The sequence below is a fragment of the Pseudophryne corroboree genome, chromosome 7, assembly GCF_028390025.1.
Source record: "Pseudophryne corroboree isolate aPseCor3 chromosome 7, aPseCor3.hap2, whole genome shotgun sequence".
Classification (NCBI taxonomy): Eukaryota; Metazoa; Chordata; class Amphibia; order Anura; family Myobatrachidae; genus Pseudophryne; species Pseudophryne corroboree.
The window spans coordinates 242,758,964-242,772,349 of record NC_086450.1 but is presented as its reverse complement, the minus strand read 5'-3'; the positions used below and the strand labels follow the sequence as shown (position 1 = coordinate 242,772,349).

Sequence of the window (13,386 nt, the reverse complement as noted above, 5' to 3'; positions counted from 1 at the left end):
ATCACAAGTGAAATAATTAGCTCCACCTGTGGACCTTTTAAAACGTGTCAGTGAGTAATTAATACACCTGTGCACCTGCTGGGTTACCTGCAAAACATGCACTGTGTGGGGTCCCGAGTACCGAGTTTGAGAACCACTGGCATAGAGGATTATCTGCGGAATACTAATTTTATTAGCAAGAGTCAGCATGGGTTTGTGAAGGACAGATCATGTCAAACTAACTTAATTAGCTTCTACGAGGAAGTTAGCGATACTCTTGACCAGGGCAAAGCAGTGGATATGGTCTTTTTAGATTTTGCAAAATCTTTCAATACAGTGCCTCACAGGAGACTGATCATCAAATTAAGGGAACTTGGCCTAGGAAATACTATTTGTACATGGATAGGTAATTGGCTGGATAACAGGGTACAACGAGTAGTGGTCAATGGGATGTTCTCCAGCTGGGCACAAGTAGTCAGCGGAATACCACAAGGGTCCGTACTTGGCCCACTACTGTTCAATATTTATTAATGATCTAGGAATAGGCCTGGGAAGCACAGTGTCAATCTTTGCAGATGATACTAAACTGTGTAAGGTAATTAATTCAGAAATTGATGTGGAGTCTCTACAGAATGACTTACTTAAACTTGAAACCTGGGCGTCTAAATGGGGAATGAGGTTCAATATTGAAAAATGCAAAGTTATACATTTTGGGATTAAAAACAAACTTGCATCCTACACTCTTAATGGGGAAAATATAAGGGTAACAGTAGTGGAAAAAGATTTGGGGGTACTCATAGATAATAGGCTTAATAACAGTATACAATGTCAAAATGCAGCAAAGAAGGCAAGTAAAGTCCTTGCGTGCATAAAACATGGTATTGAGACAAGGGACGAGGATGTAATCCTGCCTCTGTAGAAATCATTGGTACGTCCGCACCTGGAATATTGTGTTCAATTTTGGGCACCATATTATAAAAAAAATATCGGGGAGCTCGAAAGAGTTCAAAGGCGAGCTACTAAACTGATTAAAGGGTTAGAGACACTGGAGTATGAGGAAAGGCTTACTAGGTTAAACATGTATTCCCTTGAAAAGAGGAGACTAAGAGGTGACATTATTAAGATCTTCAAATATGTAAAGGGTCAATACAAAGAGTTAGCAGGGGATTTGTTTATTACTAGAAGTCTGTATATGACACGTGGGCACTCACTGAGGCTAGAGGAGAGAAAATTCCATACAAAACATAGGAAAAGGTTCTTCACCGTAAGGGCAATAAGGATTTGGAACTCCCTGCCGGAGAAGGTAATAATGGCGGACTCTGTAAATGCATTTAAAAATGGATTGGACAGTTTTCTAGCTGAAAAAAGTATCCAAGACTATAGCATTTAATATATTGACATTAAGTATATGGGAGTGATCCGAAATATAGTCAATTGGTACGAAACCATTACTTCAGCTGGTACATTATAATGTGCACTCCTTAATACAGAATACAGGTTGAACCCGATGGGCATTTTGCCTCTTTTCAACCTCATTAACCATGTTACTATGATAGATGACCCATAGAAATCAACACTTATAGAGCAATTTGATAAGTTTTAGAACAAGATAGGACAGTGTACTAGGACCTAGGGAATGTTATATTCGTATGAGAAGTGGTCAGTAGTGTAAAATGTAATAGAGAGGTCCAGGAGAATCAAAAGGGAGTAGACCATTGACCACCTCAGTGAGGGCAATCTCTGTGGAGTGCTAGTACAGATGCCCAATGGAAGAGTGTGTTAGGTGAGTGTGGGGATGCCTTTTGGGATGTTTGTTTTTCAATCTAGAAATACTGTTGCCATTCACTTATTCAAACTACTATGTTACTTATTCTCATTTTTGCATAACCTCTTTATTCTAGGTCACAGCTGATCTCCAGCAGGTCCTGGCTGCCAGTAATTACACCTTGGAGTGCAGAGGAGTGGTGAAGGTTAAAGGGAAAGGGGAAATGATGACCTATTTTCTAAATGAAGGACCCTCTAGCAGTTAGCACACTGAGAGACGCTTTATTATCACCATGCACTGAAATGTCCAGAAGCTAAGTCAGCAACAAACAGCCAAAACAACCGGGATCTCTAGGAGGCTAACGGGTGATTGACCAAAGATTATGCCAAAGTAGGCACACAGAATATCAAGCAGGTGGAGACAATGAAGGAGGACCTGAGAATCTAAATATTTATTCAAACTACTTACTGATTTCCTCTATGAAGGAAGGAAAGGAATGTATTATTGGTACAAGATTGCCAGCATTGTAAATGGATCGTTTGTAAAACACGTCAGTACCGTACTGTGGCCTTTTTTTGTGACCAGTATAGACCAGCCACTGGACTCCATATTAAGAGCATTTCTCTTCCAGTTTGAAAATATTTATCAATAGGAATATGGACACACATTTTTTCAATATTTATTACCACAAAGTGTACTGAGATAATTCTGGTTTCTGCCTGGTTACATGTTAAAGTGATCCTATACACGCTGGAGGCCTCCATTTTGTGTGCTGAACAAATTTTATCACTTCTCTAGCAACTAGTTAACTGAATATTGGTTTTGCCCACAAAATGGCTTCCCCTGCACTGTGTGTAGACAACAGGTACATTTTCCGCATGTGCACCTGCCTCACCAGAAGATCCGCGTCCTTTTTGTAGTTTTATTTTGTAATATTTTAGTGTGGAATTCTAGCAAAAAAACACAGATTATATATTTTGTAAATTATATACAAAGGCTGGTGCCAAGTGTACAGCGCACGGAATGGTGTATTATCATTCAATATAGTATGAAATGGTCAGTCCTGTGCCATTTTCTGCTTTCATTTGATAACACAGACCTGGCAGTTTTGTAAGCAACACAATATACAGTATAACACGCACATCCCCTGATTACGACATATACTGATTGAAGTGTCATTGGGGGAAATTCTGAGTTGATCGCAGCAGGAACTTTGTTAGCAGTTGGGCAAAACCATGTGCACTGCAGGGGAGGCAGATATAACATGTGCAGAGAGAGTTAGATTTGGGTGTGGTGTGTTCAATCTGCAATCTAAATTGCAGTGTAAAAATAAAGCAGCCAGTATTTACCCTGCACAGAAACAAAATAACCCACCCAAATCTGACTCTCTCTGCACATGTTATATCTGCCTCCCCTGCAGTGCACATGGTTTTGCCCAACTGCTAACAAAGTTCTTGCTGCGATCAACTCAGAATTACCCCCATTATGTTGGATTTTTATGTGCAAGATGTTAACTGAACACAGAATAAAATTGAGTTCTGCAGATATATGCAACAATACATGGTAGTATGGAGACATGTATATTTACTATGGTACTGTTGCTTGAGCAAAAGACATTCCGATGCTACTACTTGTCTTACAACCCATGTTTTGCATATATCTTGTTAGAATGCAAGAGACTAGTTCTTTGGGGTACTCTACAATACTTTACCTGTCCTGCTGGCAGAGAGGGAATTACAGAAGTCGTATATTGTTTTTCTATTAAACTGCCATGTCTTTCCATGTAATATATACAGTACATACATACATATATATATATATATTTCTAATTCCTTTATTATATTATTTATTATTCACTTTCATTGATGCTCTTCCATCTGCATCACTTAACTATGGGCCAAACAGATTTCCTTTCTGACACTCTCCACATTCTGTACCCTCCAATGCTCACAGGCCACACCCATCTCTTTTCTCGCGGGCCACAGCAATGCCATGAACCCTTCACACTTTCACTGGCCACCCCCTTATCTACCCTACAGTTTGGACTCACAGGCTACACCCGCATCTATATTGGCTGTGTCTTTTGTTGGTCAGTTGGTGCAGCAAAGATTTTCCCATGGAAACTACTTAAATGTTATATGAACATTAAATACTGTCTCACTTGTGTGAATTTGTACAACTATGCTTCCAGGGCTTTAAAATATGTTGATAATTTGGGAGGGAAAAAAATATGTTAAAATTTGGTAACAGTGTGTTTCACTAGGGTGGTAGTCTAATGTATTTTATTATTTTATATTATTTCTGTGTATAAGTTACATTTGTGTACACACTACAGAGTGTACACACTACAGTCACTTTTTTCGAGAAGTTAGTTAACCTACCAGTATATTTTTGGAGAGAAAACCCATGTACTATAAGCATGGGAAAACATACAAACTCCACAGATAAGAACCTTGTTGGAATTCAACCTGCAAACCCAGTGCCAGCTGTAAGGCACCAAAGCCATCCTATGTAGAGCACCAGCTTACTCAACAGCACTTTACAATTGGGAACAAACATAGGGGTCCATTTATCAACGAATGATAAACCTCGCTGTGGATGATAAAACTTGTTTCGTATGATAAATGGTGCTCCAGCCAATCAGCCCCAAACTGTCATTTTTCAAACACGACAGGAGCTGAACACATGACAATTTGGAGCTAATTGGCTGGAGTACCATTTATCAAATGCAACAAGTTTTATCATTCACAACAAGTTTTATCACTCATTGATAAGAGTCCCCGAGGACACTAATAAAGGTCGACATTGTTAAATTGTTGATATTAGTTTTGACACCTGCAAATGTAAGCATTTCTATTAGGGTTAGGTTACCGATGATTAACATTAGCGTTAGGGATAGAGATAGAAATAGACAAAAAGCAGTTTCGACATTTCAATAATGTCAACATTACTTCAGTGTTGACACGGATGTCAACATGGATAATGTCAACATTATAACCATGTCAACATAATGCCAACAAGCTATACCACAAATTAAGAGACAGAGATGTTGGTACGATAGCATCACATATGATAGAACATGGAAAATATGTACGGTACTAACAAAAAGAAAAAAAAGGAAGGTTCAGAGTGGTGTGAGGGTGGCATAGGGAATATCAAGGTGGCTGTCAGCTGCACTTTATATCTGTAATATGGAGTCGCTTTGAACATGAACTTGCTGATTTATGTGCATTTCCCATTTAAAATGTAGCCACAAATGGTGCTGAATCAAACTAAACTAAAGGTATTATAAAGTAATCATAGTTTGATTTCTAATATAGGTCCCGTATCATCTGTAGAAATAACAACAAAAAAAGAAAATCTTTCTAATATAAAGCAGATTCATACTCCCTATTTAACAGATGCATATCATAAACAATCATTAAAGCAGCATGTCTGTGCATAACTGCAAAAGAGGTCCTTGATAGAATGCAGCCCTGTTATGGGTGATGGAATATTCAGTCAAGAGGGTGGGATCCCTCTATTAAAGTCGGCTGCAGGATTTTAAGAACAGCAAAGTTAGAATACCCTTTTTGTCTAAAATGTAGATGCATCCAGAACAAAGTTGCCAAAATTCTCAACAATAATACTCAGTCTTGCTCCCGGTTGATATTAGCACAGAATTTATAGTAAATCTAATGTTTCTCTGACGTCCTAGTGGATGCTGGGAACTCCGTAAGGACCATGGGGAATAGCGGCTCCGCAGGAGACTGGGCACAAAAGTAAAAGCTTTAGGACTACCTGGTGTGCACTGGCTCCTCCCCCTATGACCCTCCTCCAAGCCTCAGTTAGATTTTTGTGCCCGGCCGAGAAGGGTGCACACTAGGGGCTCTCCTGAGCTTCTTAGTGAAAAGTTTAGTTTTAGGTTTTTTATTTTCAGTGAGACCTGCTGGCAACAGGCTCACTGCATCGAGGGACTAAGGGGAGAAGAAGCGAACTCACCTGCGTGCAGAGTGGATTGGGCTTCTTAGGCTACTGGACACCATTAGCTTCAGAGGGACCGAACACAGGCCCAGCCTCGGAGCTCGGTCCCGGAGCCGCGCCGCCGGCCCCCTTACAGAGCCAGAAGCAAGAAAAGGTCCGGAAAAATCGGCGGCAGAAGACATCAGTCTTCAACAAGGTAGCGCACAGCACTGCAGCTGTGCGCCATTGTTACTCAGGCACACTTCACACTCCGGTCACTGAGGGTGCAGGGCGCTAGGGGGGGGGCGCCCTGAGCAGCAATGTAAAACACCTTGGCTGGCATAAATACACCACATATAACCCCCAGGGCTATATGGGTGTATTTTAACCCCTGCCAGATTCCACAGAAAAACGGGAGAAAAGGCCGCCGAGAAGGGGGCGGAGCCTATCTCCTCAGCACACTGGCGCCATTTTCTCTCACAGATCCGTTGGAGGGAAGCTCCCTGGCTCTCCCCTGCAGTTACTACACTACAGAAAGGGGTTAAAAAAGAGAGGGGGGCACTGATTAGGCGCAGTATAACAATACAGCAGCTATAAGGGGAAAAACACTTATATAAGGTTATCCCTGTATATATATATATATAGCGCTCTGGTGTGTGCTGGCATACTCTCCCTCTGTCTCCCCAAAGGGCTAGTGGGGTCCTGTCCTCTATCAGAGCATTCCCTGTGTGTGTGCTGTGTGTCGGTACGTTGTGTCGACATGTATGAGGAGGAAAATGAGGTTGAGGTGGAGCAATTGCCTGTAACAGAGATGTCACCCCCTAGGGAGTCGACACCTGAGTGGATGAGCTTATGGAAGGAATTATGTGACAGTGTCAGCTCTTTACAAAAGATTGATGACATGCGATGGCCGGCGACTCAGTCTGTGCCTGTCCAGGTGTCTCAAAAGCCATCTGGGGCTCTAAAACGCCCGTTACCGCAGATGGCAGATACAGACGCCGACACGGATACTGACTCCAGTGTCGACGATTAAGAGACGAATGTGACTTCCAGTAGGGCCACACGTTACATGATTGAGGCTATGGAAAATGTTTTTACACATTTCTGATAATACCAGTACCACTAAAAAGGGTATTATGTTGGGTGAGAAAAAACTGCCTGTAGTTTTTCCTGCATCTGAGGAATGAAATGAAGTGTGTGATGATGCGTGGGTTTCCCCCGATAAAAAAGTTATTGGCATCATACCCCTTCCCGCCAGAGGATAGGGCACGTTGGGAAACACCCTTTAGGGTGAATAAAGCGCTCACACGCTTGTCTAAACAGGTGGCACTACCGTCCCCGGATACGGCCGCCCTTAAGGAACCTACTGACAGAAAGCAGTAAAATATCCTAAAATGTATATACACTCACACGGGTGTGATACTGCGACCAGCAATCGCCTCAGCCTGGATGTGCAGTGCTGGGGTGGCTTGGTCGGATTCCCTGACTGACAATATTGATACCCTAGATAGGGACAGTATATTACTAACTATAGAGCATTTAAAAGATGCATTTCTATATATGCGTGATGCACAGAGGGATATTTGCCGACTGGCATCAAGAGTAAGTGCGCTGTCCATTTCTGCCAGAAGAAGGTTATGGACAAGACAGTGGTCAGGTGATGCTGATCCCAAAAGGCATATGGAAGTATCGCCTTATAAAAGGGAAGAGTTATTTGGGGTAGGTCTAACAGACCTGGTGGCCACGGCAATGGCTGGAAAATCCACATTTTTACCCCAGGTAGCTTCTCAACCTAAGAAGACGCCGTATTATCAGGCGCAGTCCTTTCGGCCCCATAAAGCGGGCAAAAGGCGCCTCATTTCTGCCCCGTGGCAGAGGGAGAGGAAAAAGGCTGCAGCAAACAGCCAATTCCCACAAAAGCCCTCTCCCGCCTCCGCAAAGTCCTCAGCATGACGCTGGGGCTTTACAAGCGGTCTCAGGCACGGTGGGGGCCCGTCTCAAGAAATTAGAGACGTCTTCCCCTCGCCGTTTCATAAAGTCTGCTTTACCGACGTCTCCCTCAGACAGGGAGGCAGTATTGCAAGCCATTCACAGGCTGTATTCCCAGCAGGTGATAATCAAGGTACCCCTCCTGCAACAGGGAAAGGGGTACTATTCCACACTATTGGTGGTACCGAAGCCGGACGGCTCGGTGAGACCAATTTTAAAATCCTTGAACACTTACATACAAAGGTTCAAATTCAAGATGGAGTCACTCAGAGCAGTGATTGCAAACCTGGAAGAAGGGGACTATATGGTCTCTCTGGACATCAAAGATGCTTACCTACATGTCCCAATTTACCCTTCTCCAAGGGTACCTCAGGTTTGTGGTACAGAACTGTCACTATCAGTTTCAGACGCTGCCGTTTGGATTGTCCACGGCACCACGGGTCTTTACCAAGGTAATGGCCGAAATGATGATACTCCTTCGAAAGAAGGGAGTTTTTAGTTATCCCTTACTTGGACGATCTCCTGATAAGGGCAAGATCCAGGGAACAGTTGGAAGTCGGGGTAGCACTATCTCAGATAGTGCTGCGGTAGCACGGTTGGATTCTCAATATTCCAAAATCGCAGCTGATCCTGACGACACGCCTTCTATTCCTAGGGATGATCCTGGACACAGTCCAGAAAAAGGTGTTTTCTCCCGGAGGAGAAAGCCAGGGAGTTATCCGAACTAGTCAGAAACCTCCTAAAACCAGGCCAAGTGTCAGTGCATCAGTGCACAAGGGTCCTGGGAAAAATGGTGGCTTCCTACGAAGCAATTCCATTCGGCAGATTCCACGCAAGAACTTTCCAGTGGGACCTGCTGGACAAATGGTCCGGATCGCATCTTCAGATGCATCAGCGGATAACCCTGTCACCAAAGACAAGGGTGTCTCTCCTGTGGTGGTTGCAGAGTGCTCATCTTCTAGAGGGCCGCAGATTCGGCATTCAGGACTGGGTCCTGGTGACCACGGATGCCAGCCTGCGAGGCTGGAGAGCAGTCACACAGGGAAGAAATTTCCAGGGCTTGTGGTCAAGCCTGGAGACATCACTTCACATAAATATTTTGGAGCTAAGGGCCATTTACAATGCCCTAAGCCAAGCAAGACCTCTGCTTCAAGGTCAGCCGGTGCTGATCCAGTCGGACTACATCACGGCAGTCGCCCACGTAAACAGACAGGGCGGCACAAGAAGCAGGAGGGCAATGGCAGAAGCTGCAAGGATTTTTCGCTGGGCGGAAAATCATGTGATAGCACTGTCAGCAGTGTTCATTCCGGGAGTGGATAACTGGGAAGCAGACTTCCTCAGCAGGCACGACCTCCACCCGGGAGAGTGGGGACTTCACCCAGAAGTCTTCCACATGATTGTAAACCATTGGGAAAAACCAAAAGGTGGACATGATGGCGTCCCGCCTAAACAAAAAAATTGGACAGGTATTGCGCCAGGTCAAGGGACCCTCAGGCAATAGCTGTGGACGCTCTGGTAACACCGTGGGTGTACCGGTCAGTGTATGTGTTCCCTCCTCTTCCTCTCATACCAAAAGTACTGAGAATTATAAGACGGAGGGGAGTAAGAACTATACTCGTGGCTCCGGATTGGCCAAGAAGGACTTGGTACCCGGAACTTCAAGAGATGCTCACGGAGGACCCGTGGTCTCTACTTCTAAGAAGGGACCTGCTCCAGCAAGGACCCTGTCTATTCCAAGACTTACCGCGGCTGCGTTTGACGGCAGGGCGGTTGAACGCCGGATCCTGAAGGAAAAAGGCATTCCGGATGAAGTCATCCCTACCCTGATCAAGCCAGGAAGGATGTAACCGCAAAGCATTATCACCGCATTTGGCGAAAATATGTTGCGGGGTGCGAGGCCAGTAAGGCCCCGATGGAGGAATTTTCAACTAGGTCGATTCCTGCATTTCCTGTAAACAGGAGTGTCTATGGGCCTAAAATTGGGGTCCATTAAGGTTCAAATTTCGGCCCTGTCAATTTTCTTCCAGAAAGAACTAGCTTCAGTTCCTGAAGTTCAGACGTTTGTAAAAGGGGTACTGCATATACAGCCTCCTTTTGTGCCTCCAGTGGCACCTTGGGATCTCAATGTAGTTTGGGGTTCCTAAAGTCACATTGGTTTGAACCACTTGAATCTGTGGAGTTAAAATATCTCACATGGAAAGTGGTCATGTTGTTGGCCCTGGCCTCGGCCAGGCGCGTGTCAGAATTGGCGGGCTTTATCCTGTAAAAGCCCTTATCTGATCTTCCATTCAGACAGGGCGGAATTGAGGACTCGTCCTCAATTTCTCCCTAAGGTGGTTTCAGGGTTTCACTTGAACCAGCCTATTGTGGTACCTGCGGCTACTAGGGACTTGGAGGACTCCAAGTTGCTGGACGTAGTCAGGGCCCTGAAAATATATGTTTCCAGGACGGCTGGAGTCAGAAAATCTGACTCGCTGTTTATCCTGTATGCACCAAACAAGCTCGGTGCTCCTGCTTCTAAGCAGACTATTGCTCGTTGGATTTGTAGTACAATTCAGCTTGCACATTCTGTGGCAGGCCTGCCACAGGCCAAAATCTGTAAAAGCCCATTCCACAAGGAAGGTGGGCTCATCTTGGGCGGCTGCCCGAGGGATCTCGGCTTTACAACTTTGCCGAGCAGCTACTTGGTCAGGGGCAAACGCTTTTGCTAAATTCTACAAATTTGATACCCTGGCTGAGGAGGACCTGGAGTTCTCTCATTCGGTGCTGCAGAGTCATCCGCACTCTCCCGCCCGTTTGGGAGCTTTGGTATAATCCCCATGGTCCTTACGGAGTTCCCAGCATCCACTAGGACGTCAGAGAAAATAAGAATTTACTTACCGATAATTCTATTTCTCGTAGTCCGTAGTGGATGCTGGGCGCCCATCCCAAGTGCGGATTGTCTGCAATACTTGTACATAGTTATTGTTACAAAAATCGGGTTATTATTGTTGTGAGCCATCTTTTCAGAGGCTCCTCTGTTATCATGCTGTTAACTGGGTTCAGATCACAGGTTGTACGGTGTGATTGGTGTGGCTGGTATGAGTCTTACCCGGGATTCAAAATCCTTCCTTATTGTGTACGCTCGTCCGGGCACAGTATCCTAACTGAGGCTTGGAGGAGGGTCATAGGGGGAGGAGCCAGTGCACACCAGGTAGTCCTAAAGCTTTTACTTTTGTGCCCAGTCTCCTGCGGAGCCGCTATTCCCCATGGTCCTTACGGAGTTCCCAGCATCCACTACGGACTACGAGAAATAGAATTATCGGTAAGTAAATTCTTATTTTTTGAAAAGAAATATGAGTAATATTAACACTAGGGATATAATTATGTGACCGGAGGTCTCAGTACCGGCACCTACATCCCGGAACCTCACTATCCCGACGGTCTGCATGCCGACCAACAGGGACTATTCCCACCCATGGGTGTCCACGACACCAAGAGTGGGAAGAGAACCTCTGGCGAGCGTAGCTGCAGCATGGTGAGTGCAGCAAGCTCGCAAGGGGCTTCGTTCGCTTGCTTTCCCCCCTGCCGGCCATCTCACAATCAGGATCCCGGCGTCGGTATTGTGACAGGTGGACTCCTGACCACCGGTCACACATACCTAACCCCTCGCAGAACTCTACAGTCTTCATACACGTGACATAAATGCAATAAAATATGACTGGTGCTTGTGTACAAATGATACAACATTACCACTTTCATTTGCATTGTCAGACGTGTGCTGGCTTCTTGCTGGGCAGGGAGCTGAGAGGCGACACAATGTAGAGAGGAAAATAAGCAACATGTGGCCCAGCAATTACGGAAACAAATTTACTTATTGGGCAGAATGCTAAAAGCTAAAAATAAAATGTGATCAAAAGGTAGAACAAAAGCTGACAGACTTGGCGTTACATATAAGAACCATCTTATATTTTTCATTGTGAGGGTACAGGAGCCTATTTACTCCCTTTCTATAAATGTTCCCTAGTGAATATGGCTTACCCTCAAGTAATAGAGGCTATTCTTTTGCCATCTGTGGATTTTATAGTAAAAAGTGGCCAGATATAAGACCGAGCGAATAAGAACTTTCCCGTCACAAGGTAACAATAAACTTAGTGGGTGGTATTCAAATGATATATCACGCCCAATCTCCTTCCTAAAGTGATCCCAGTTATCGTGCATACAGTGGGGATCGAAAGTTTGGGTACCCCAGGCAAAAATTCATTTTAATGTGCAAAAAAAAGCCAAGGAAAGATGGAAAAATGTCCAAAAGGCATCAAATTACAGATTAGACATTCTTATAACATGTCAAAAAAAAGTTTGCTTTTATTTCCATCATTTACACTATCAAAAGAACAGAAAACAAAAAATGGTGTCTGCAAAAGTTTGGGCACCCTGCAGAGTTAATACCTTGTACTGCCTCCTTTGGCAAGTATGATAGCTTGTAAACGCTTTTTGTAGCCAGCCAAGAGTCTTTCAATTCTTGTTTGAGGTATCTTCGCCCATTCTTCCTTACAAAAGTCTTCCAGTTCTTTAAGATTCCTGGGCTGTCTGTGACGCACTGCTCTTTTAAGGTCTATCCATAGATTTTCAATTATGTTGAGGTCAGGAGATTGTGAAGGCCATGGCAAAACCTTCAGTTTATGCCTCTTGATGTAATGAGGTGTGTTTAGGATCATTATCCATTTGTTGAAGCCAGCCTCTCTTTAACTTCAGCTTTTTCACAGATGGCATCAAGTTAGCGTCCAAAATTTGCTGGAATCTTATTGAATCCATTTTTCCTTCTACTCGTGAAATGTTCCCTGTGCCACTGGCTGCAATACAAATCAAAGCATGATTGATCCACCCCCATGCTTAATAGTTGGACAGAGGTTATTTTCATTAAATTCTGTGCCCTTCCTTCTCCAAACGTACCTTTGCTAATTCCGGCCAAAAAGTTTGATTTTAACCTCATTGGTCCACAAAACTTTATTCCAAAATGCATCAGGCTTGTCTATATGTTCATTTGCAAACTTCAAACGCTGATTTTTGTGGTGAGGACGTAGAAGAGGTTTTCTTCTGATGACTCTTCCATGAAGACCATATTTGTACAAGTATCTCTTTATAGTGGAATAGTGTACCACAACTCCAGTGTCTGCCAGATCTTCCTGGAGGGATCGTGCAGGCAAACGTGGATTTTGACTTGCTTTTCTCACAATCCTGCGAGCTGTTCTGTCTGATATTTCTCTTGGTCTTCCAGATCTTGCTTCAACTTCCACTGTTCCTGATGACTGCCCTTTCTTAATTACATTCCGAACAGAGGATATGGGCATCTGATAACGCTTTGCTATCTTCTTATAGCCTTCTCCTGCTTTGTGAGCATCAACTATTCTCAGTTTCAGTGTTCTACACAACTGCTTAGAGGAACCCATGGTGCTGATTGTTGGAGCAAGGTCAGAAGAGTCTGTGCTTTTAAAACCTTTGAGATTGACATCACCTGGTCTTTCCAGACGATGATTGAGAACAATCCATGACTCTGCCAGGTCTCAGCTGTCCAAAGGGGGCAGTACAAGGTATTAACTCTGCAGGGTGCCCAAACTTTTGCAGATGCCATTTTTTGTTTTATGTTCTTTTGAAAGTGTAAATTATGGAAATAAAATCAAACTTTTTCTGACATGTTATAAGAATGTCTAATCTGTAATTTGATGCCTTTT

The 13,386-nt window shown here is 44.0% G+C and overlaps 1 protein-coding gene across 1 annotated transcript in view; it reads left to right on the top strand.

Annotated features, from left to right (window-relative positions):
* The window catches only part of ADCY5 (adenylate cyclase 5), a 984,560-nt gene extending 981,593 nt beyond the window's left edge, over positions 1–2,967 (top strand). Inside the window, exon 21 of the mRNA XM_063934061.1 lies at positions 1,881–2,967. Coding sequence (XP_063790131.1) covers positions 1,881–2,009 — 129 coding nt within the window. The 3' untranslated portion in view covers positions 2,010–2,967. The remainder of the gene's footprint in view (positions 1–1,880) is intronic.
* The last annotated feature ends 10,419 nt before the right edge of the window (positions 2,968–13,386 follow it).